The sequence below is a fragment of the Dendrobates tinctorius genome, unplaced genomic scaffold (assembly GCF_039654945.1).
Source record: "Dendrobates tinctorius isolate UK_male_01 unplaced genomic scaffold, ASM3965494v1 ptg000246l, whole genome shotgun sequence".
Lineage (NCBI taxonomy): Eukaryota > Metazoa > Chordata > Amphibia > Anura > Dendrobatidae > Dendrobates > Dendrobates tinctorius.
In genome coordinates this window covers 5,294,344-5,319,937 of record NW_027361913.1, presented here as the reverse complement: position 1 = coordinate 5,319,937, position 25,594 = coordinate 5,294,344, and the positions used below count along the sequence as shown (strand labels likewise).

The following is a 25,594-nucleotide window of genomic DNA, read 5'->3' as shown; positions in this document are numbered from 1 at the left end:
GTATTTAGAAGGTGGTTGACAGGTTTTTTAATTAGCATCATTTTGTTCCTCTTTCTGGGTTACTTAAGGCCTCTTTCACACTTCAGTGTTTTGACGTTAGTCAAAACCGCCCCTTTTTGAAAAAAATGGATCCGTTGTTTTTTTTGGCGGAATCCGTCTTTTTCTCATAGACTTGCATTAGCGGCGGATTGCGACAGATAGTCATCCGTTGCATCTGTTTTTTGACAGATCCATCAGAATTTCAGCATCCGCCGTCTGGAGCAGACGGACTTTGTAACGTTTTCTGTCTGCGTTGAAAAGACGGATTGTGGCGGATCCGTCGCAGTCCGCCATTGGATAGAATGGAAGTCAATGGGCGGCGGATCCGTTCCAATCCGTCAAATGACGGAATTCGGCAACGGATTCCGCTTTTTTAACTGAGCATGCCTGGAAGAATTTCCATTCATTTAATTTAACCTCAAAAGCCATTCTGGCACAAAAATCTCTCTCTCTCTCTCCTTTTCCAGAGTTCTATTCCTGGCTGCTGCGATGGATCCGTCCAAAGAACGGATCCGGTGCATCAGTTTTTTGCAAATCTGCAACTGATCCATTTTTTCACACTTTGACGGTTTGGAACTGATGTCAAAAGACTGAAATGTGAAAGAGGCCTAACTCTCAAAACATAAGTCAATCATTCTTTGAACACATTTTGCGTTTAACATGGTATTCCAGAGAATGTAAGTTCTGATGGGTTTGTTTTAAAATTCTGGAGGGCATTTTGTAACCACATCAATGTGGAATGTTCTTTCTCATTTGCTTAACATCCAGAGACCAATGGTCAAACTAAATGTGCTAACAAGACACTCGAACAATTTAATCAGTGTTATGTCTCTGACCAGCAGTCTGTCTGCCTGGAATATCTGTCTCTAGCTGCATTCGCCATGATGCGTATCAAGAATCTCTTGTAAGTTGTAAGTAATTGTAAGTTGTGAGCAATTGTAAGTACACAGTACTATATAATATGATGACTGTAATATATTAAAAGTATAAAAAAGTTGATGGGAGTGCTTCTTTAAGGTCACCTCAGCTAAACTAGTACCCAAAGTAATTGGTTCATACAAAATAACTGAGGATAACAATCCTGTGGCCTTCCACTTGAAGCTTCCCCCCTTCCTTCCAGATACCCAATGTGTTCCCCAAATTCCTGATTAAAGTACACTGCTTGCCTGTTTATCCTGTTAGAATTTCTCCTCCTCGAGTTTTGGTTAATGGCAATCTGAAATATGAACTTCAAAAACTTCTAGATTAACCCCTTTCCAACATCGGGCGTACATTTACGCCAATGTCTGACTCCCTCACTTTGATGTGGGGAGCCCACATCTTTTGAGATATATTTTTTATTTATCATTTTTTAACAGTGTTACTTATTGTGTTTTCCATTTTATGGTGTTTCTCATTTTTTATATATCAATTTTATATTTCATTTCACTTTTGTATTTGTTTCTGTTTTTAATTGGCATATGAAGAGTGTTTTGAGGTCATGACTCTTAACCAATCCCTTATGTACTTCACATATAAAGATGTAATTTCCTTATTTATTCCCTTTGTATCACCTGATGAAGATAGTTTTATGCTATCGAAATGCATTGTGGCGATCGAAGGGTTAATAAAGGTTTAATAACCAGATTACTGTCCATATAATTATCCCTTATCTCAGTGCTCCACAGACTGCTACAACCTTTTCTTCTTCATCACATCTTTCCTGGGACATGTCAGCTGTTTTGAACAGCTGACATGTGCCCGCATTAGCCGCGGGTGGAATCACGATCCACCCGCGACTATTAACCAGTAAAATGCCGCTGTCAAACGCTGACAGCGGCATTTAACAAGTGCTTCCTGCAATTGGTAATTACGCACACAGATGACCCCAGTCACGTGATTGCGGGTCACCGATGTGTTGGCATGACAACTGGAGGTCTCCTGGAGACCTCTATGGTTGTCAGTACCGGCTTGTTGTGAGCACCACTCAGTGGTCGGTGCTCATAGCAAGTGGGTAAATCTGCTATATACAGGCGATCTGATCATCGCCTCTATGTAGCAGAGCCGATCGGGTTGTAAAAGCTTCTAGCCTCCCATGGAGACTATTGAAGCATGCCAAAAGTAAAAAGAAAATGTTTTAAAAATATAAAAAAAAATGAAAGTTCAAATCACCCCCCTTCGCTCCATTGAAAATAAAACAATAAAAATAAAATCAAACATACACATATTTGGTATCGCCGCATTCAGAATCACCCCATCTATCAAAAAAAAGGATTAACATGATCGCCAAATGGCGTAGCGAGAAAAAAAGTCAAAACGCCAGAATTACGTTTTTTTGGTCGTCTCGACTTTGCATTAAAATGCAATAACGGGTGATAAAAAGATTGTATCTGCACCAAAATGGTATCATTAAAAACGTCAGCTCGGCATACAAAAAATAAGCCCTCACCCAACCCAAGATCACGAAAAATGGAGACGCGACATGTATCGGAAAATGGTGCAATTTTTTTTTTTTTTTTTTTACAAAGTTTTTAACCACTTAGATAAAAAAGAACCTACACATGTTTGGTGTCTGTGAACTCGTAATGACCCGGAGCATTATAATGGCAGGTCAGTTTTAGCATTCAGTGAACCTAGTAAAAAAGGCAAACAATAAACAAGTGTGGGATTACACTTTTTTGCAATATCACCGCAATATCACCGAATTTTTTCCCGTTTTGTACTACCCGACATGTTATTACCAATGATGTCGTTCAAAAGTACAACTCGTCTTGCAAAAACAAGCCCTCACATGGCCATATTGACGGAAAAATAAAAAAGTTATGGCTCTGGGAAGAAGGGGAGCGAAAAAAGAAAACGCAAAACCGAAAAAAAGCTCAGGGGTTAAGGGGTTAATGGATAATGTGAGGGTCCTTACAATACTTGGTGCATTTCAAACATTATGGTCCAGAGGAGGGATCTTGGGTCCCATACTGTCATATTATTGCAAACATCTCAGTAAAATGGTTTTATCAGTGTTTTCCTGTAAAACCAGGTCCTAAGGGTCTGGAGGCTACTTCTAAAAAGGTGGTAGTGCCACATCTGTTACTGAATATACTGCTGCAACCTCTGCCCTGGTTGCTAGGCAGTGCTGCACTAATTCCATAGTTAGGGTGTGTGCACATGTAAGTGTGGCGCCCCTGAGGCTCAGTCGCCACAGAGGTACTGCACCTTCTCCTAAGGTGTGGTGCCCCACCATCCAGGTAAGTTGGAGGCTCCTGACCACGCTCCAACACTCGCACCCCACACAATAGAGTAGTTCAGCAAAACCACATTGCGGCTCCTTGCTTTGAGAGAGGCAGAGCACCTTCGGTGGTTCCCTGCTTGGAACACTAGACGTGCTGGGAGGTGGGTGGAGTTTAGAGTACATATAAAAGAGCGGGACGGTTCCAGGATTGAGGTTGATTCAGGTTCAGTTGAGTTCAGAGGTGGAGTAGGAGAGAGGAAGCCACTCAGGAGGAGTGGGAATCCCTGGAAGAGGGATGGAGGAAGGAGTGCTGCAGCTGCCTCAGTGACCTGAGCCAGCTGGCACAGGAAAGGAAAGAAGGAGAAGGACATTGAACCGAAGCCTGAGCTTCCATAGAAGGGAAAGGACAAGTACGGAACGTAGGAGTAAAAGCGGACATAGAGGACGTGGGTTAGAGGAAGAACCCTGCCTAGAAGTTCTAAGCGCAAGGCAGGGGCCCGGTCCCCGAGGTTGTATGGACACTAATGGTTCTGCAGCAGACACCGGTGGAGTAGTGGGCTGTAAATGCACTACTCCCATCTAAGACTTGAGGGCACAACAGCAACACGGATAGAGAGCCGGGACTCAGGAGTAGAGAGTCCCCGAAGCAGGCTACAGCTGTCTGCCGTGCAAGTAGAGTTCTTGGGAACATCTGTCAGGAGAAACTCCAGTGTAACTCAGTACTAGGAGATCTTCACACTTAAAGGCGCTATAGAGGAGACATTCAGAAAAGGCACATAAGTTGGCGGAGCGTGGAAGGGAGCATTCCATCTTGCCTGGGGGTTGACTGAGTCCCTGACCCGGAGGACACGGCACAGAAGCGGGCATTACAGACTGTGAGTAAAGCTTTGGAACTACATGCCTTGGTGTCCTCCATTCCTTCCTGCATCCGTCTGCCTGGCACCGCTACATCCCCTGCGCCAGACACTACACCATCTAAGTGTCTCCACATCTACATCTACACTGCCCTGGGACAACAGCCCTGCCTGTGGAGGGCTATAACATCATTGCTGCACCACACCATCTGTCCCGGAGGATCTGTCTGCTGCGTCGGCTTAACACCACCCTTGCCGAACACCACAGGTGGCGTCACAAACTATTCATTTAACTACATCCCACCATTCACAACACCATCCTATTACTTGGGTGCCCAGGGCCACGGTCCGGGTCACCGCTGCTGTGACACATCCCACTGATACCGGCCCGGTACCGAGTACCCCACAGCCCTGGGAGGGCGACCCATATGCATTTTTTTTGTGTTTTTTAAGCGTTTTTACCAGAAAAAATGCTTAAAAATTGCTTAAAAGAAGCAACCCATTCATTTTAATGCATTCTGCACTTTTTGTGCATATTGATGCATTTTTTTCTGCGAAAAAAACGCATCGTGGGAAAAAACGCAGCATGCGCATTAATTTTGTGGAAAAATCCGCATTTTTAACTATTTTCTATGAGACTAGGGCCGCTCCAGAAAAAAAAGCGTGTTTTCTTGGAAGGAGTCTGGGGTTTTCATGCAGAAATTTTTCTGCATACGTGTGCACGTAGCCTTACTGCTGGATGCAGGCAGCATGTGGGAGTTTGATTACTGAAACTAGTTGTCCCTTTCTTGTCCACCTGTGTTTTTCTGCAGTGAGCTGGTATGTAACTAGGTCTCTGCTAGGAGACATGGGCAGTGCTCCCTTCTATATAAACCCCAGCTGCCAGTCATAGAGTTAGTTTCTGCTAGACCTGGATTCTCTAATACGCTGCTCCTGTGTGTTATTTTGTATATCCTGTTGTCTGACCTCCACCTGTATTTTGACCACCTGCTTACCGCCTGATTTCGTCTCTGAAATGACTTCTCGGTATTGACCCTGAATGACGACATCTCTTGCCTCTGGTTCTTTTCCCTGACCTGCAGCCCTTTCGTGGAAGCAATACAGTGGACTCCGTTGTAAGACCAGATCCCTGTACACGGCTTAAATTCCTCTGAAATCTGCCAAATGCAGTGGCTTGTGCCAAGTCTGTCCGAGTCAACCTTTTTAAGCCTGTGGCTTTTGAAAGACGTAGCACTTACCTACAACACTGATTGCAAAGCAGAAAACTCAGAAAGCTGTCAATCGGTGGAACAGGCTACATTTTATAAAGTTAATGAAAGAGGAACATCACATGGCATCAGGTTTACTAGTCCTCTAGTGAGAACTATATGCTGATGAAACAGTGAGTTTATCAAAACTACAGCAAGCAGTCCAGTAAATGACACATAGCTGGAATCATTGTCTCGGTCTCTAGATTATGATGCTCTCAGATTAGGTGGAAAAAAACCTGGTGACCGATTTCCTTGAATTTCTACTCTAAGGGTATGTGCACACGCTGCGGATTGGGGTGCGGATTTGGCCGTGCGGATTTTGTAAAATCTGCAGGTAAATCTGCAGGTCAAAAGACCTGCGGTTTTACCTGCGAATTGCTCTGCGGTTTTTCCCTGCGGTTTTTCATCTCCACAATGGAGGAGATGGCAAACCACACCGGGATCCGCAGAAAGAATTGACATGTCAATTCTTTCTGCGGTTTCAAAACCGCAGGAAAACCGCACGGAAAAATCTGCACCGTCTGCACTGCGGTTTTTTATTACCATAGGGAATAATGGTACTGTACACCGCAGCAAAAACTGCTGGGGATCCGCAGCGGCCAAATCCGCTGGGAACCGCAGCAGAGTCCGCAGCATGTGCACACACCCTAAGAGTTATATGACAGAAGGTGTTTCAATTAAAAAGTAATTGGATTGGAAGTGTTGCTTTCACAGCAGTTTTCCTTATTACATAAAGACACGCAAAACCAGTTTATGGCAAAATATTTTTTGTTTTAAAGAAAGAATGGTTATTGTCAACCATGCCTTGAGGCAAGCAATTCTCAGTGGACTTCATGTTAGGGCAGTTTCACACGTCAGTGGCTCCGGTACGTGTAGTGACAGTTTTCTCACGTATCGGAGACACTGACACACATAGACACATTCTCATGAATGTGTCTATGCAGATGTCAGCGTGTTTTCACAGACCGTGTGACTGTGTGCAAAACACGCTGACATGTCCGTTTTTGTGCAACAGCATGAATCACACGGACCCATACAAGTCAATGGGTCCGTGTAAACACGTACCGCACACGGATGCTGTCTGTGTGCTGTCCGTGTGCGATCCGTGTGCGTTTTTAAAAGTCAAAGGGTTAACATTAAAAATAATTTTTCAAAAACACGGACACGGACAGTACATGGACAGCACACGGATGGTACACACGGACATATGGATAGCACACGGATGTCACACGGATGCCCTCCGTATGCACACAGACACTATATTCCGAGATGCCTAAAGTTCTGGAGGAGATATTAATCACCAAAGAACTGGTACCTGTGATTTGGGGACTCTCATCTGATCTGGATTTTTTCTTGTGTACCTTCCACCGTGGTGTCCTCTTCTTCTGGGCAAGCAACGTCTCTGACCTAAAAACGACTGGAGCTGGAAGGAAGGGGCCCTTTGTCCTGTTCTGAACCCAAGGTGGAGTAGTCTGTTGATAGTTGATGACTTGTTCTGGTAGAGATTTGCCGTGTAGAGGAGTTGTCCTGCCATTTATTAAGTTGGTTGGATTCGTAGTCTTCTGTGTCTCAGGTAAATTTACTGCGTTTCCTGCTTTCAGTATCCTTTCTGTGACTTCCGGCTTCTCTATCGTTCCTTCCGGCACTGGATCCGCGGTGTCTCTGCTCTTAGTAGGTAATTTGTTGGGTAATGGCGTCCGTCTTCTGTCTTCCGGGCACGCCTTCTTGCACTTCTGGGCTCCACCCGTTCATGGGTGGAGTTACTTCCGGCTGCCCCACCCGTTCCTTCAGATTCTGCTGCAGGGGTCGGGGCTTCTTCTTCGGCCGAGCCCATCTCAGGCTAGCAGCAGTCACTCTGGGATGTAGCCTCGACTCAGGCCACTGCTTCTTCCATCTTTGCGCCCTTTTCCTCTTCTGATGCCAACAAAGTGTGGCACCGTCCTCAATTTTTTCTCCACCAGCTGTCTCCTTTTTGACAGTGTTTGGCACTTTCTTGAGACACAACTCAATCATCAGTCCACAAGTCCCGGGAGTCTTTTCCACCAGTCCTGTAGCTGCAGGGCTTCTGGATTTGATCCTGCCGACTACACCAAATTTAACAAGGTGGCACGGGGTGGTAATAGTGGGAGAGTCCATTAAGCCACAGTCAGCGAGCACCCTTACACCTTGCACATGGAGAGATGGGTGCAGTGTAGTACTCATTTCTGTTGCTGGGATTCCCTCAGTCTCTGTCACTCCAGCCTCTGGCTTCCAGGTTCCATGAAACATCACAACATCACAGTTCTTTTCCAACAGTTAAACTTTACTAACCGGCAAGGCATCCATCACAGCAACAGCACAGGTCACACAGGGCAACGTTTCCTGTCCTTTCTTTGCCTTCCGGCCAGACTCTAGTATCTCTGTCATTTCTCTCTCTTTACTCTCGGCATTCACGGCCATACCTCTAGCCAGACTCTGTCCTATCTGCGCTTTCCTTTCCTCTGCCATCCGGGAACCATCTTTGTACAGTTCGTGTCCCAACTGTACCTTCAGCATCACCAGCTCCCTGTCAGCCCCTTGTCTTTCCTGGGGATGATCCTGTTGAGCTGGTGCCTAACTACACTATTCTCCAGCCTGGGATCCTTTACTGCCGTCCGCAGCTTTACCCCCACTGCCTGTAACTGTCTCACTGTATGCGTCCTGCCCTTATGACCATGTGATTTTTCAGTTTTTCTTTTTTAATAAATTTGCAAAAAATTTCTACATTTCTGTTTTTTTTCAGTCAAGATGGGGTATAGAGTGTACATTAATGAGAAAAAGAATGAACTTTTTTGAATTTACGAAGTGGCTGCAATGACACAAAGAGTGAAAAATTTAGAGGAGCCTGAATACTTTCCGTACCCACTGTATCTCCCCACAAGGACCCATCCGATGGCCATCTTGCTATATATATATATATATATATATATATATATATATATATATATATATATATATATATACAGTACAGACCAAAAGTTTGGCCACACCTTCTCATTCAAAGAGTTTTCTTTATTTTCATGACTATGAAAATTGTAGATTCACTCTGAAGGCAACAAAACTATGGATTAACACATGTGGAATTATATAATTAACAAAAAAGTGTGAAACAACTGAAAATATGTCTTATATTCTAGGTTCTTCAAAGTAGCCACCTTTTGCTTTGATTACTGCTTTGCACACTCTTGGCATTCTCTTGCGAAGCTTCAAGAAGTAGTCACCGGAAATGGTCTTCCAACAGTCTTGAAGGAGTTCCCAGAGATGCTTAGCACTTGTTGGCCCTTTTGCCTTCACTATGCGGTCCAGCTCACCCCAAACCATCTCGATTGGGTTCAGGTATGGTGACAGTGGATGCCAGGTCATCTGGCGTAGCTCCCCATCTTTCTCCTTCTTGGTCAAATAGCCCTTACACAGCCTGGAGGTGTGTTTGGGGTCATTGTCCTGTTGAAAAATAAATGACGGTCCAACTAAACGCAAACCGGATGGAATAGCATGCAACTGCAAGATGCTGTGGTAGCCATGCTGGTTCATTATGCCTTCAATTTTGAATAAATCCCCAACAGTGTCACCAGCAAAGCACCCCCACACCATCACACCTCCTCCTCCATGCTTCACGGTGGGAACCAGGCATGTAGAGTCCATCCGTTCACCTGTTCTGTGTCGCACAAAGACACGGTGGTTGGAACCAAAGATCTCAAATTTGGACTCATCAGACCAAAGCACAGATTTTCACTGGTCTAATGCCCATTCCTTATGTTCTTTAGCCCAAACAAGTCTCTTCTGCTTGTTGCCTGTCCTTAGCAGTGGTTTCCTAGCAGCTATTTTACCATAAAGACCTGCTGCACAAAGTCTCCTCTTAACAGTTGTTGTAGAGATGTGTCTGCTGCAAGAACTCTGTGTGGCATTGACCTGGTCGCTAACTGAGCTGCCGTTAACCTGCGATTTCTGAGGTTGGTGACTCAGATGAACTTATCCTCCGCAGCAGAGGTGACTCTTGGTCTTCCTTTCCTGGGCCGGTCCTCATGAGAGCCAGTTTCTTTGTAGTGCTTCATGGTTTTTGCCACTGAACTTGGGGACACTTTTAAAGTTTTCCCAATTTTTCGGACTGACTGACCTTCATTTCTTAAAGTAATGATGGCCACTCATTTTTCTTTACTTAGCTATTCAGTAGGACTATCAGCTGTGCATCCACCAGACTTCTGTACAACACAAATGATGGTCCCAGCCCCAATTATAAGGCAAGAAATCCCACTTATTAAACCTGACAGGGCACACCTGTGAAGTGAAAACCATTTCCGGCGACTACCTCTTGAAGCTCATCAAGAGAATGCCAAGATTGTGCAAAGCAGTAATCAAAGCACAAGGTGGCTACTTTGAAGAACCTAGAATATAAGACAAATTTTCAGTTGTTTCACACTTTTTTGTTAATTATATAATTCCACATGTGTTAATTCATAGTTGTGATGCCTTCAGAGTGAATCTACAATTTTCATAGTCATGAAAATAAAGAAAACTCTTTGAATGAGAAGGTGCATCCAAACTTTTCGTCTGTACTGTATATACAGTGCCTACAAGTAGTATTCAACCCCCTGCAGATTTAGCAGGTTTGATAAGATGCAAATAAGTTAGAGCCTTCAAACTTCACACAAGAGCAGGATTTATTAACAGATGCATAAATCTGACAAACCAAAAAGTTATGTTGCTCAGTTAAATTTTAATAAATTTTAAATATAAAAGTGTGGGTCAATTATTATTCAACCCCTAGGTTTAATATTTTGTGGAATAACCCTTGTTTGCAATTACAGCTAATAATCGTCTTTTATAAGACCTGATCAGGCCGGCACAGGTCTCTGGAGTTATCTTGGCCCACTCCTCCATGCAGATCTTCTCCAAGTTATCTAGGTTCTTTGGGTGTCTCATGTGGACTTTAATCTTGAGCTCCTTCCACAAGTTTTCAATTGGGTTAAGGTCAGGAGACTGACTAGGCCACTCCAACACCTTGATTTTTTGCCTCTTGAACCAGGCCTTGGTTTTCTTGGCTGTGTGCTTTGGGTCGTTGTCTTGTTGAAAGATGAAATGATGACCCATCTTAAGATCCTTGATGGAGGAGAGGAGGTTCTTGGCCAAAATCTCCAGGTAGGCCGTGCTATCCATCTTCCCATGGATGCGGACCAGATGGCCAGGCCCCTTGGCTGAGAAACAGCCCCACAGCATGATGCTGCCACCACCATGCTTGACTGTAATGATGGTATTCTTGGGGTCGTATGCAGTGCCATCCAGTCTCCAAACGTCACGTGTGTGGTTGGCACCAAAGATCTCGATCTTGGTCTCATCAGACCAGAGAACCTTGAACCAGTCTGTCTCAGAGTCCTTCAAGTGATCATGAGCAAACTGTAGACGAGCCTTGACATGACGCTTTGAAAGTAAAGGTACCTTACGGGCTCGTCTGGAACGGAGACCATTGCGGTGGAGTACGTTACTTATGGTATTGACTGAAACCAATGTGCCCACTGCCATGAGATCTTCCCGGAGCTCCTTCCTTGTTGTCCTTGGGTTAGCCTTGACTCTTCGGACAAGCCTGGCCTCGGCACGGGAGGAAACTTTGAAAGGCGGTCCAGGCCGTGGAAGGCTAACAGTAGTTCCATAAGCCTTCCACTTCCGGATGATGCTCCCAACAGTGGAGACAGGTAGGCCCAACTCCTTGGAAAGGGTTTTGTGCCCCTTGCCAGCCTTGTGACCCTCCACGATCTTGTCTCTGATGGCCTTGGAATGCTCCTTTGTCTTTCCCATGTTGACCATGTATGAGTGCTGTTCACAAGTTTGGGGAGGGTCTTAAATAGTCAGAAAAGGCTGGAAAAAGAGATAATTAATCCAAACATGTGAAGCTCATTGTTCTTTGTGCCTGAAATACTTCTTAATACTTTAGGGGAACCAAACAGAATTCTGGTGGTTTGAGGGGTTGAATAATAAATGACCCTCTGAATAAACTTTTCACAATTTAAAAAAAAAAATTAAACAAAGAATTAACATTCTTTTTTGCTGCAGTGCATTTCACACTTCCAGGCTGATCTACAGTCCAAATGTCACAATGCCAAGTTAATTCCGAATGTGTAAACCTGCTAAATCTGCAGGGGGTTGAATACTACTTGTAGGCACTGTATATATATATATATATATATATATATATATATATATATATATATATATATTACACTTTTTTAAAATTTTATTTTTTTACTTTTTTCACTTGTCCCAGGACATCAGCTTTCCCTGCCCTGATCGCTGGTCTAATACTCTGCATGCACTCTGCATACTTTTTGCATTGCAGGGCATTGGATCATGCAATCGCACACAAGGAGAAGGTATAACAGCTCCTGCTATCAGCAGAAGCTTACAGGCCACCATATGTGGGTGACTGTACTTGTGAAGTAGATGATGGATGGCCACAAGAGGAGGGGTATAACAACAATCAGCAGACACATCCAAATATTACATAATATAATATGAATATTTGCTAACCAGTTTATAAAACAAAGGAAAGGATGTTAGGTAAACAGTGTATAAGTAGCAAATACAATGACAGCAGTTACTCTCAATAACACCAACTAAGATTATGCGCAGGTACACTTAAACAGAATTAAAAGTTATTTGGAAGCAAAATACAATGCAATAAACCCTTTCTATGCATAAATCAGTAAAAGGACAGTGTTGAGTCAGTACTTTAGTAATCACCTAATTGAAGCAGTTTTCGAAGTGTCTCTTAGAGAAGAGGTCTAAATGGACCTGTTTAGAGCTATTTATGTATGTGCATATACTTATTCAGATGTAAGATGGATGGTACCAGTACATCCTGACTGAAGTAGGAGGGTCCTTGCTGGGCTGAGTCCCAAATAATCAGAAATGTTGTCTTGAAGCTCTTAGGGAATGCCGATCTCTCCAACGCAGGGCTTTCCAAAGACCTTAGAGATAGAAACAATGTCTTAACGCTATTAAGGAATGCCTGTTTTACCAATACAGTGCTTCCCTAAGTCCTTAGAGACAAGGTCTACAGTGGCCTAGCCCAAGATGCTGTGTATTTGGTTGTCCTCACTGAGTCGACTCATGTCAAGCCGAACAACGCATGCAAGAGTCACCAACAACAGATCCAGAGCTGCACCGCCCTATCTAGACTTTCTTCAATGATCCACAGCTTCAGTTCCACCTGGACTCTCGTTCAGCTCCTCTTAACCACCCACCAACTGCTGAAACCCCTGTGCTCCAACCTGGTCTCTCATCGCTGCCCTCTACTGGCTGGATCATATATTACATCACAAATCTCCAACAATACAGTAAACTTTGATTAACCATTACTTCTGGGTGACCTCACAGCCATCTTTCAGCCAGTGGCAAACATCAGCATAACATGACTGAAATCCCATTGTGCCAATAGGATCATACAGGGAGCTCCCTCCCTCTTCAAACCAATCGATGTTGCTGTCACTATTGACTTTGGCATCGGAGGGGTTAAGTGCACAAGATCGGTGCTAGCACCAATTATGGGTGTTGCTGCAGGGTGTCAGCTCTCTTATAGTGCTGACACCCTCTTTTTATCATGCCGGCGCTCAGAGTGAGCCTGTGCCATCGACACGCCGTACATGTATATGATAGACAAATGAGACAACACCAAAGGGTTCGAGGCTGCTTTGCTGCCTAAGTACCTAGACATCATGCAAAATCTTCACAGGAAAATTTATGGGCAGCAGCCCATGATGTCAAGCTGAAAATAAATTGTGAGTTCTGAATCATGTAGCGATAGATAATGTATTACTGATCAAGGCAAGTTGAACTTGCTAAACTTATATGTTTTTTTCAACTTATGTGAGTATACATCTATCAGATATTTATGACATATCCTGTGCCTTACCATTACCTATAGGCATCAGACAGTTATTGAAAAGGCCACTGTCTTGCTAGAGTCAACATTGCAAGTAGAAGGGATAGCTGTGGCCTGAACTCTGTGCATTAAACACACTGGACAAGTGTCACTGAGAAGGGTAAATGTCACGTATCAGGCAAAAAAACATTCAATTTGGGAATCCTCAGTGTTTGATACGTTTTAATGGCTAACTGAAAAGATGGTAACGAATAGCAGCTTTCCCGACTACTAAGGTGTCTTTGTCAGGCATAGTGTCATGCCTGTCATGTCTGTTATGCTGCATGACCCCTGGAGCAGTATGCACGCGCACCTCACTGTTATGCCTGTCGGGTCTATTATGCTGCATGGCCCCTGGAGCAGTGTGCACGCGCACCATATCTCATGGCTGACTGCCATTGCTGGTGTGCACTCATGATTTACCTCTTGGCTATACGCCATTGCTTGTGCACACATGTGCTTCATCTCATGGCTGTGCGTCATCGCTAGTGTGCACGCGTACCTCACCATGGCTGCATGCTGTTGCTGTGCGCATGTGTGCCTTACGTCATGGCTGCATGCCGTTGCTGGGTGCGAGCCCATCTCTGCTCTGCCGGCTGCAGTCCTCTCTATGGTCCTGGAGGACCGAATCCAGCAATACTTTCTATGGTCCTTGAGGACCAGACTCAGTGGTCCCCTCTATGGTCCTGGAGGACTCGACACAGAGATCCACTCTATGGTCCAGGAGAACCTCATCCAGCAATCCTCTCTATGGTCCTGGAGGACCCGACACAGCAATCCTCTCTATGGTCCTGGAGGACCTGATCCAGCAATCCTCTCTATGCTGCTAGAGGACCTGACCTAGAAGTCCTCTCTATAATCCTGGAGGACCGACCCGGAAGTCCTCCCCCATGGTCCTGACCCGGAATTCCAGGTGCTAATGCCCTATATCAGACCGCCCCTTCCTATGGTCGGGGCCTGAGTATCGTGTTGCTTCCCTTCTAGGCTGTTTGGTCTGCTCGGTTGCTCCCTGTATTCTGTGCCCCAGCACTCTGCACTGTTGTGCTTTTTCGCACATGCTCTGTGCTTGTACTTCATCTGGTGTCCTGTGTTTGTCCTTTGTCCTGTATTTCATCTGGTGTCCTGTCTTCGTCTGGTATCTTGTGCCTTGTCTCGTGTCCTATGATTTGCCTTGTGTGCTTTCTCTGTGCTCTGTCTTATTGTACTCCTTTAGCACAAGCTCTGCTTCTTTCCTTCACTCTGTTCTATCATGCTCTCTTGCACAAGCCTGTTTCCGTACCGTGCCTCGCCGTGCGGTCTGTATGCGCTTTGGCCATGTACTCTGCTTTAAGCCTTATCTTTGTATTCTGACCTTCCGTGCTCCTTTAACAAAAGGCTTGTCTTGTACTCTGTGCTTTGCCATGTACCCGGCTCTGTGCTCTGGCATATGCTCCGCTTTTCCCTTGTACCCTGCTCTGTGCCTCAGCATACGTTGCACTACCTGTCTGTACTCTGCTCTATGTCTCTGACCCGGCTCTGGGCTCTAGCATACGCTCCGCTTCTCTTTCTTGTACCCGGCTCTGTGCTTCAGCCTACGTTCTGCTCCTTGCTCTGTACTTTGCCTTGCCTTGCTTCTTTGTGTGCCCTTTGCATGCGCCTGGCCTTCCTTCACCAGCCCATTTGTGCCTCAGTCGTGCCCGCCTGTCTGTGCCTCAGCCCGACCAGCTAGCCAGTGCCCCAGCCCTGCTCTCTGTGCTTCCTTGCACTCACACTGTCCCTGCACTGTGCATTGCGTGCCCTCTTGGCAAGCGCAGGCCCTAGCATGCTCCTTGGCATACCTCCCCGTGCTTCTCTAAAGCACTCGCAGACACTGCCATGAACCCTGGCGTGCCTCCTAACACGCACAGGCCCCAGCCTGAACCCTGGCGTGCCTCCTAGCACGCGCCCTGCCTTGCACCCTGCTTTGGACCCTGGTGTGCCCCCTAGCACGCACCCTGCCTTGAACCCTGCCTTGGACCCTGGTGTGTCTTCTAGCACGCATCCTGCCTTGAACCCTGCCTTGGACCTTGGCGTGTCTCTTAACATGCACCGTGTCTTGAACTCTGGCATGCCTCCTTGCCTGAAACCTGGCTTGCCTGCTGGATGCCCGGAGCCTGCCAATCACTGCCAGAGGTCCGGAGCCTGATGACTGCGGCCTGATGTCCGGAGCTGATGTCCGCAGCCTGATGTCCGGAGCCTGTCGATCGTTGCCAGATGTCCGGAGTCCGATGCCATCTAGCCCTTGCCAAGCAGCTGCATAAGCAGCCCAAGTTGAAGGAGCTAACGAATTCCTGACATAACTTAGAGCTAATCTAGAATCAGAGGCCACACCTCGGAAGGGACCACCATCCCGTTGCGGTTCACCATAGGGTAAGCCTCCTGAAAACGATTCCATTGCTGGTGAGAGAGGAAAACCGCAGGATTGTCATGCAAATCAGTGGTCAAGGCTGATCTCAGCCATAAATTAAGACGTAAACATTTAAGAACAATATGTCGGAGAAGCTTGTTAGCTATATCCAATTTGGACGAAAGAGTGTTAATGACCATGACTGTCCCAGGAGAAGAAAAATGCAACAAAACCCAACGATTGGAAAAACAAGAACCCCAAAGCTCCACCCAAATTAGGATTATCAGCAAATCCAAAATCACAGCGTTAGAACTCAAATGTACCGCTGCAAAGAAAAGAGGCCACGAGGAAGCACACCATTCGTTCTGATACAGAATCCCAAAACCTCTTGAAGGAAGAACATGCCAAAATAAGCCTAAATCTTCCGCTGCCGAAAAAGGGGATTGGATACAGCAAATCCCATTAAAATCTTTTAAAAATCTGACCAAACCAACAGGTCAGACTTTAAAGGAGCAGTAATCTACGGATTTTAATGTCCTCAATAATAGAACTGATTGTGTGCTATCTTTTTGTGATATGTTAGCCAATCGAGGCTTACGCCATTCGAGTTTGTCTAAGCTGCTCTTTGGAGTTTCATTTTTTCTTCAGCTTTACGAAGGAACTTCATTGATGAGCATTTTTCCTGTTAGGAAGTTCCTAAAAGGTGTGAAAAAGCTGCATTTTACGGCGGATGCGCGCCGGCCGATTTCTTTGGACTTATTGCTTAAGCTTTGGTTTTCATTAAAGGATGTTTGTTTTACCCCATTTGAAGTTTGTCTGTTTCGTTCTTGTTTTGTCACTGCATTCTTTGGGGCTTTTTGTATTGGGGAATTGATCTGTTATAGTCGTAATAGGGCCTCCGGCTTGCAAGCGGAGGATCTCTCATTTTTGTCTTCTGCAGTGACTTTGCTGGTTCGCCGTTCTAAGGCGGATCAACTTGGATATGGTGTAAGTATAAAGCTTCGGGAAATTCTGGGCTCTCCCGTGTTCCCGGTAGCTAATCTTCATCAGTGGTGTTCCATACGGCCGCACGTGGCAGGCCCCTTGTTTGTTCATCAAAATGGGGAACCTGTTACTTGTTTTCAATTTTCTGCAGTACTTAAAAAATGCCTGGGTCGTCTGAACTTAGGGCATTTGAATTTTTGGTCACATTCATTTCGAATTGGGGCTGCCACTGAGGCGGCTAGAGCAGGTTTAGGGGATATGCAAATTCAGCGTCTGGGGCATTGGGAATCTAATAGAGCTAAATTGTACATACGTCCTGCTCTGTTGATTTAACTGTTTTATTCTTTTATAGGTCCTATTATCATAAGGATTGTTGGCCACTCATTCATCTTTTGGGCCCGAAAGAGAGCTTTGGTTCGCTCTTATGGTGAGAATCTATTATTTGACACCTCGCAAGTGGCCATCTATTGGCTTGGGATGAGAGGCATGCGTTTGCCCCATGTGTGCCCTTACCTTAGTCAACTTTCAAGTGTCTTCCCTCCTCCTGATGTTATCTTATTGCACGTTGGCAGGAACGATATTGGCAAGGTCCCGACCTTAGACCTTTTAGCGTATTTTAAATGGGACCTGCATTTGATCAAGTCCATGTTCCCTCTGTCTTGGTTGATCTTTTCCGAGATCGTTTCTCGCCTTATTTGGGCTTCTGATAGGTTAAAGTTCATGGAGAGCATCAGAAAAAGGGTCAACAGGTGTTTGGAAAGATTTTTACAGTCAACAGTTGATATGTCTTATCGTCATGTCGATCTTTGGGGTTATCTTCTGGGTTTGTATAGGCTGGACAGTGTCCATTTGGGAGATATTGGCCTGAATATTTTTAATCTTGGTCTTCAGACTGCTGTGGAATCTTGTCTTTCTCGGCTGTGGGGGACTTCTCATCTTTGATGTTCAGCCTTTTGGGGCAAAAAATATCCCAATTTTATTGGGATGATTTTGGTCTTTGGTTTTAATAAAGGACTTTATTTTGGAAAGTATGGTGGATTAAAGGACTTTATTTTGGAAAGTATGGTGGTTATGGTAATTTTGGAGGAATTTGAAATAAAATGGTATTTATTTAATTATTTTATTCTGTTTTAAACCTTAATAAAGCCTCACAGCCACAAGATTTTATTCCACATCAGTCTGAGTCAGTTTGCATTATTTATATTAATTTTATTAATTTAAAAGGGAATAAGTGGGCCTTGTGTTCCCATGAGCTTGTGGAAGCGAGTACAGCTGCCTTTACAGTAAGTCCTACTGAAATTTATTTTTGGTTAGACTCTTAAAGAATAAAACCTTCATATGAAATCAGAGGAAAGCCAGAGACACAGTAAAATCACGTACACTTTCATGGGTTGTGTTTTTTTATTGTAAATTTAGGAGGGTGTACAGAGGTGTGATACTAATGTGCGCATGAGCCTTTAGGCTATGTGCACACGTTGCGGATTTTGATGTGGATATGTGGATTCTGGACGCGTGGAATTGCATCAAATCCGCTGTGTAGGGCACAGCCAATGTTCAATGTTAGTGAATGGTAAATTAAGAATTGCTGTGCACATGCTGCAGAAAAATCCACGCAGGATTGCAGCGGGTTTTTTTTCCTCAGCATGTCAATTCTTTTTGCTGATTCGCAGCATCGTTTTTCGGTCTGGCAAATTCATACATTCTCTCTCTCTCTCTGTCTCGCACAAGGTAGAAAATTCACAGACCAAACCCGCACAGCAAGAACGCGTTACAATCAGCAAGAAATCCACATAAATTCCACAGGAAATCCGCAAGCGTTTTACACTGCTTTTTCAACCAAGAGGTGCGGATTCTGTGCAGAAAATTCCAAAGACTAATCTGCAATGTGTGAACATACCTTTAGGATTTCATTTTATGCTGTATCTGTGCATCATGTTAGATACTTTGTTGGCTTTGTCCATTCCAGGCTGTGAATACAACCCAAAGTAGTATTTAGTAGAAAAAAACATGAAACCTTGTATGTAAACTAGAAACCATAAATAGAACTCGCACCTCTCCAGTCCATCCTTAACTCTGTTGCCTGACTAATCCATCTCTCTTCTCACTACTCCTCCGCTTCTCCCCTCTGCAAATCTCTTCACTGGCTCCCATTCCCTCAACGTATCCAGTTCAAATTACTAATACTGACCTAAGAAGAATATTTAGAATTGAGAGTTCTCAGTGGTTGATACCTTTTAATGTCTAACTAGCTAGTTAGCCATTAAAAGCTATTAACCACTGAGGACTCTTAATTCTAAATAATCTTCTATCTACTGGCTAACACTGTACAAAGATATATATCTTTCCTGTATCATTAATACTGACCTACAAGGTCATCTATAACCTGTTTCCCCCATATGTCTCTGAGCTAATCTCCCGATACCTTCCGTCACGTAATCTCCGGTCCACCCAAGACCTCCTTCTCTCCTCCACACTTATTTGCTCTTCACCCAACTGCCTCCAAGACTTCTCCCGAATATCCCCCATCCTCTGGAATTCTTTGCTCCAACACATCCGACTATCAGCCACATTTGGATCCTTCAGACGGAACCTGAAAACCCACCTCTTCAAGAAAGCTTACAGCCTGCAATCACCCCGCTGCCTCCTCACCACTATCGGACCGCCTCACCATCACTGGAGCTTCTGCAACCCCCCAACCTACTGTCTCCTTCCCAACCATCCTGTAGAATGTAAGTGTGGCGCTCCCAGGAGTATGGTCGCCACATTGGCATTGCTTTCCTCCAGGGAGGGTGGTGTCAGGCTTGGAAGCGATGAAGGGTCTCTCTGGCAGTTAACCACTGCATGCAACACAGTTCCCACTCCAGGCCAGCAGAGGGAGCTCTGAACCAGAATAGGGGGAGGAGTGCTCTCTGAGGGCCAGGAGGGGAAATTAGTCAGTTAGTGTGAGGAGGGCAAAGAGTGTAGACGTGTGGAGAGAAGCTGGAGGTTGAGCTCAGGATAGAGAGCTCCCTCCCAGTGATAGCGCATGATCTGGAGCCTGGTCTCCACGGTTGTATGGATACTGATGGTCCTGCAACAGAAACCAGAGGAATAGGAAGCTGTAAATGCTCTATTCCCAACTAAGACTCAGAGGCACAACAGCGAACGGTGAGCCAAGAGAGATAGAAGGCTACAGCTGTCAGCCATACGAGGTAGATCCAAAAGGGAAGAGGGAGGAACGTCAAGGTAACACTGTACTGCATGTACCTCAAGTAAGCACTAGAGAGGAGACTACACAACCCATCTGACAGAGAGATTCCTAAGTTGCTTCCAGGCTAATCATCTCCTGTGCCATCTGTAATCTGGACCCTGGACTGCACTTACAAGTAAAGGTAAAGAAACTACATTCCGCTGTGTCCTTGCCTTCTTCCTACAACTTCTTCAGCACTGCTACATCTCTGTGCCAGACACTGCACCCTCTTCTCCGACACCTATCTACACTGCCCTGGGACCAACAGCCCTGCCTGTGGAGGGCTACAACATCTCTGCTGCACCACACCATCTGTCCCAGAGGATCTGTCTGCAGCATCGGCTTAACACCTTCATTGCCGAACACCACAGGTGGCGTCACGAATCACTCATAAACTTTATTCCACCACTCAAACCCCCTTTTTTACATGGGCGCCCAGGGCCACGGACCGGGTCACCGCTGCTGTGACAATCCCCTCTGAGAGACCGGCCCGGTACCGAGTACCCCACAGCCCTGGGAGGGCGACCCATAAGCCCGAAAGGGCAGGGGCCTCTCCCCTCTGTATCAGTCTGTCATTGTAAGTTTGTTTACTATAAGTGATATCTGTAATTTGTATGTAACCCCTTCTCACGTACAGCACCATGGAATCAATGGTGCTATATAAATAATAATAATAATAATAATAATAATAATAATAATAATAATAACTTGCTGTAGATTTCAAACACATTACAAGAGCGGTCACATAAATGTTAAAGTTGTGTTCAAGATATGTCACCTCACCAGTGTATATCCAAGATACAATAAGTTGTAATCTGTCGAGCCTGTACGCTGTAGCTAATGTTTGCTAGTTCAAGAGGAAAGCACATATAAGATGTGTAGTGGTGGTGTGTTCACACAGAAGGGTGAAGTGTGCTTTAGCAACCCCCTCTTGTGGGCTTCATGTTACTCATCAGCAGGGCTTGTCTATTCATTAGGAAGGATGAGCTGCCATTGGCTGTAGAGGAAAGCAGCTACCCTGCACATTGCTCTTAGCCATGGGAAAGGAATCAGACTGTCAAGCAATCTACTCTGAGCCACCACATTCTCACAGGAGAAACCAAGAGCAGTAAAAGGAGCAGAGAAGCTCCAGAGTGATGGTCCTGCCCTGGGGGAATCAATGGACTTTGATGTAAGAGAACTTCTACATCATTAATAGAAGTATTACATGAAGACTGAGAGCTGCCTACATGTGACAATGTGCCACCAGGGCTGGAGCACCGAGTGCTGACATTCCTTCACGGCAAGCACATGGACTTCCACAACTCAGCACATATATGAAGAATATGGACCAGTACCTTAGAAGGTTGAAGCAGGAGCTGGTAAGAAATCTGCTCGCACAAGAAAATACTGTACATAGCTTATGCCTTTGTCACACAATGGACAATACAGGAAGGCTAAAAAGTCTAAACAGTTAGGGAGTATTGTAAGAAAGAATGTAATAAATATTTGATGTTTGCAAGTTAAAATACCCTATATACATATGTTATGTTTTAATACAGAAAATTGTTAGAAGCTTATTTAATATTGCAATTATTTGCTTCACTAAAACAAATGAAAACATCAAATCTAATATTGCGATAATTTGCAGGATTAGAATGAAAGCATGTAAAACATAGAGTGTGTATTTTAAATAATACCGACAAAATATTGCAATAATTTGCTTCATTAAAGCAGCCATCCTGAGGTTTATAGCTCTTCTATACATCCTGTATGCATTAGAGAAAAGAATGTATACACAAAGAGTGCAGATGTCCTGGCGAGGCTGGAGGCTTTTCGGAAACCTTTCTCTTAGCTGGAGGGGGCAGTGATTTGAATGTCTGGACCCTGAAGTCTGCAGAGTGTTAGAAACAGAACCTTTTTCCTATAAATGCTAAATAGTAATGTTTGAAGTAATGAATCTCAAGATGTCACAGAAGAACCAAGCATGTATAACGTGCACAACATTGTGTCGTAATGGTTTACGTAACTATGTGTAAGGCTAAATCTAGGACAGTTGGAGCGTCGTGAAGACCAGAACACTGGACTAGATTCTCCTTGTTTAGAATACTCGCTAATCTAATATACTTCATGTTTCAACACTTCTGACAGATCTTTTAGGATATGACAGTCATTGAGCATGAGAATAACTTCAGCATCTTTATAGGCAGAAGGTTCTTGCTCTCACGAGAATGGACATACGTCGGAGTACTTCCGTAGCTCCATAAAACTGAAGCTAAAACGGTGTCGCTTAGGGTACCGTTACACATAGCGATGCACCAGCGATCCCGACAACGATATGGATCGCTGGTGCATCGCTAGGTGGTCGCTAGTGAGTTGCCACACAGGCAGATCTCACCAGCGACATTGCAGGGGTCGGGGGTCGCTACTTACCTGTCAGATGCGGCGATCCCGACGTCCTCCCGCCCGCGTCCACGCATCGCTCGTCGTCACAGCAGGAAGCGCCGCAGGAAGCTGACGATGAGAAATGATCCAGGACCTTCTCGCGTGACCAGCGATAACCAGTGGGGGAGCCGGTCGGAGGTAAGTATCACATGTAGCGATATCGCTAGCAATATCGCTGCAACGTCACAAAATCGGTGACTTTACAGCGATATTGCTAGCGATATCGCAGTGTGTAACGGGGGCTTTAGAGTGAGAAGTTGTTTTGGTTGTTAATCTGCCTTTTTAAGTTCTCAAATTGTGTAAGAACACTATAGGCATGTGTTATGGTGAAAATGGTCGTGGATCGTAGATTAGGGATGGATATCGCATTCATAAATCATCTGACTGCCCATTTTTAAAGATTTCCCTTGACGCTCTGCACCAAATTTGTTGAGTTCTATCACATTTTCAGAAGTCTTTTCTAAAGGGCAATACTTGCCCCAAATTCACATTTGGACTTATGACTTTTTTATATTTGGAGCATATATCTTTTCTAATCAAGATCTATAGTAAGGTTATATACCGTAAATGTCTGCCAATTATTATAAATGTAGTATATGGAAAAAAATACATTCTAGAATAGCACAATAAGGAGATGTGGCCTCAGTTACCCATTAAAACAGACAATAAAATGTGTGGGAGAGGAATAGTTTGAGGTATCTAAGTTTGGAAGCTTTCATTCTAGCATGCACCTGTCTAGTTGGACACCACTCTGTCCTAATGACAAAGCTGAGCACACATTGACAGAACATTGCATGGCTTTTGTGATGGAGCACAACAGCTGCCTCGGCGGAGAGTTCTCACACTACTCTTACTGTTCCATGGCTAGAATAGGTTGGATACTGAAACTCTGTATGTTTTATGATTCCTTTTATGTGAATATTTTACAAGTGTGTACTAAGAGAGTCTAATTTGAAGGGACTGTTCCATTTTTTTAGTAGAACTACTTCCCTGGGGTTATAACCATTGACCGAAATGAAATACCGTAGGTCTTGATACTTTCTGAGGTGCCAGGACTCCCTGTAAGATTTGTGTACAAAGTGAAAACCTGTCACTTTGCTTGCACCAAGACCATCAATATCTAGCTTTCATGACCCTCAGAAGGATACATTTATAAAACGTGTTGTGTGTTGATAAGAATGCAGCTTTATTCCGCACAGAAATGGGTGAATAGCAAGAAGACACAGAATATTTTTGGTGTTCATGTATGTTGAGCTCCTCCTAGTTTTTTTCACCCTCTTCTGAATGACAGTCACTGATGTATTCAGTCACATACACAAGAGACAAAGCACAAGAAAAAAAACAAAATTAGCATATACCCTATAGTAAGTAAATAAGTAAGTAGTAATAGTACAGGGTGAGCCATTTATATGGTTACACCTAAATAAAATGGGAATGGTTGGTGATATCAACTTCCTGTTTGTGACACATTAGTATATGGGAGGGAGGAAACTTTTCAAGATGGGTGATGACCATGGCGGTGATGACCAAGGTTTGGTTTCATCCAGGGCAAGGATTCTAGATGACTGTCCTAACCTTGTATCTAGATAACCTGTGCAAAGCAATGTCAAATAGCTGCCGCAAGCTAGAGATACTTTATAGTGCCAGTTATACTGAGATATGCTGTGCCTAACCAAACTTTATACCTTCGTAAAATGATTTCTGTACTGCCAACTCAAAAATTCAGTAGAATGCTACATGCCACCAGCTTCACATTTATAGAAAGTCAGATTGCATTTGCCATGAGTTGAACATCTGTCTTCCGCTCTCATGTTACTGCTGTTTATTCCCACAGCTCTTATAAGGGGGACGACAGTATATGTCTTGTGCTGTATCAGACTGAACTTAAAAAATACATTTCACTTGATTTTTTTTATTTAAACTGAGAATCTAATCTGTGCTTCGCCATTGATTTTCAAATAGTTTTTCTTTTTTTTCTGTGTCCCTCCATTCCAAAGTTATACCCCTAGGTAATAATTATGCAAATTTTCCCTTGATCCTACTGGGTATGTACCACACAACTTCTCTGTGGGCGTTTGCTTTTTCTCCTCCTATGCTGGCCAATCAAAACAGGGTCCTGCCCACACACAGGTTTTATGATATAGGTTGATGGGAAAATTTCCATTATTATTACTAAAGGGGAGAACTTCGGAAAGGAGAGGCACATAAAAAGAAAAGAAAAACTGTTCCAGAATCAGTGGTGCTGCATGAACTTGAAGGGATACTCAAGTTAGCTTAAAAAATAGTGAAATAATCTCTTTAAGTGATTTAGTTATATTTACAGTATTTTGGAAAGGTAGCTGTGATGGTTCTTGTTTAAACAGAAAAAAATATATTTGTATTGGGTTTCCTGGCTGGGTCTACACAGAAAGCGGCATAAAAGTTGAGAGTCACAATGCAAGTTCTTTTATTTCCTGTATTGAGAAAGGCCACATGAAATCACATCAGAATATCAGCCATAGTTAGGTTAGTTTCACATTTGCGTTTCAGGGCGCAGCGACGGCCTGCGCACGGCCGCCGCTAAGCCCTGCCCCCTGCCGTGCCCACTCTGATAGCTCCGCCTCTGGGCACATGATGCTGCATGCGTCCCTTATCTTTATCACTGAGGATGCAGGCTGTGAGCAGTGTGCGTTTTGGCGGCGCCTGCGTCCTTTTGACGGTGCGCCGACCAGCGCCAAACGCAACCTGTTGCATACTGCATCCTCAGTGATAAAGATAGGGGACGCATGACGCATGTAGCGTCATGCACCCGGAGGCAGAGCTATCGGAGGGGACACGGCAGGGGGCGGGGCTTAGTGGCGGCCGTGCGCAGGCCGCTACTGCACCCTGAAACGCAAATGTGAAACTAGCCTAAGGGTTGATTTCAGACAATGCGTGGCCCTGGGCAAAGTTAAAAATGAAGTTATTGCCCTATATTGTGTGCAAAACATTAGTTTTAACCCCATTTTTCTCCACAAACTAATGTTTCCTCTCTGATCCTCTCAGAGGCCACAAACATTAATAGTGCCCCTTATATGTCCAACACAGTAATAGTACTAACACTAGTACCCCTACACTGTAATAATGCATCTGTTCCCCTTGTGCAAAGTAATATTACCCCCTTAGTAACCCTTAATAGTAGTGATGCAGCTTTGATATTATTAATGCCAACTTTCTGCCCCAAAAAGTAATCATGACCCGTTTTTGCCACAACACAGTATTAATGCTTTCATGAAAATAATAATGGTGGGCATTTTCATTATGTGGGGACAGAAGAAGGGTTGTTATTGCTATTT

General features: G+C 44.4%; 1 protein-coding gene across 1 annotated transcript in view; it reads left to right on the top strand.

Annotated features, from left to right (window-relative positions):
* The first annotated feature begins 20,880 nt into the window (after positions 1-20,880).
* The window catches only part of INKA2 (inka box actin regulator 2), a 65,435-nt gene continuing 60,721 nt past the window's right edge, over positions 20,881-25,594 (top strand). The window contains exon 1 of the mRNA XM_073557281.1: positions 20,881-21,217. Coding sequence (XP_073413382.1) covers positions 21,173-21,217 — 45 coding nt within the window. The 5' untranslated portion in view covers positions 20,881-21,172. The remainder of the gene's footprint in view (positions 21,218-25,594) is intronic.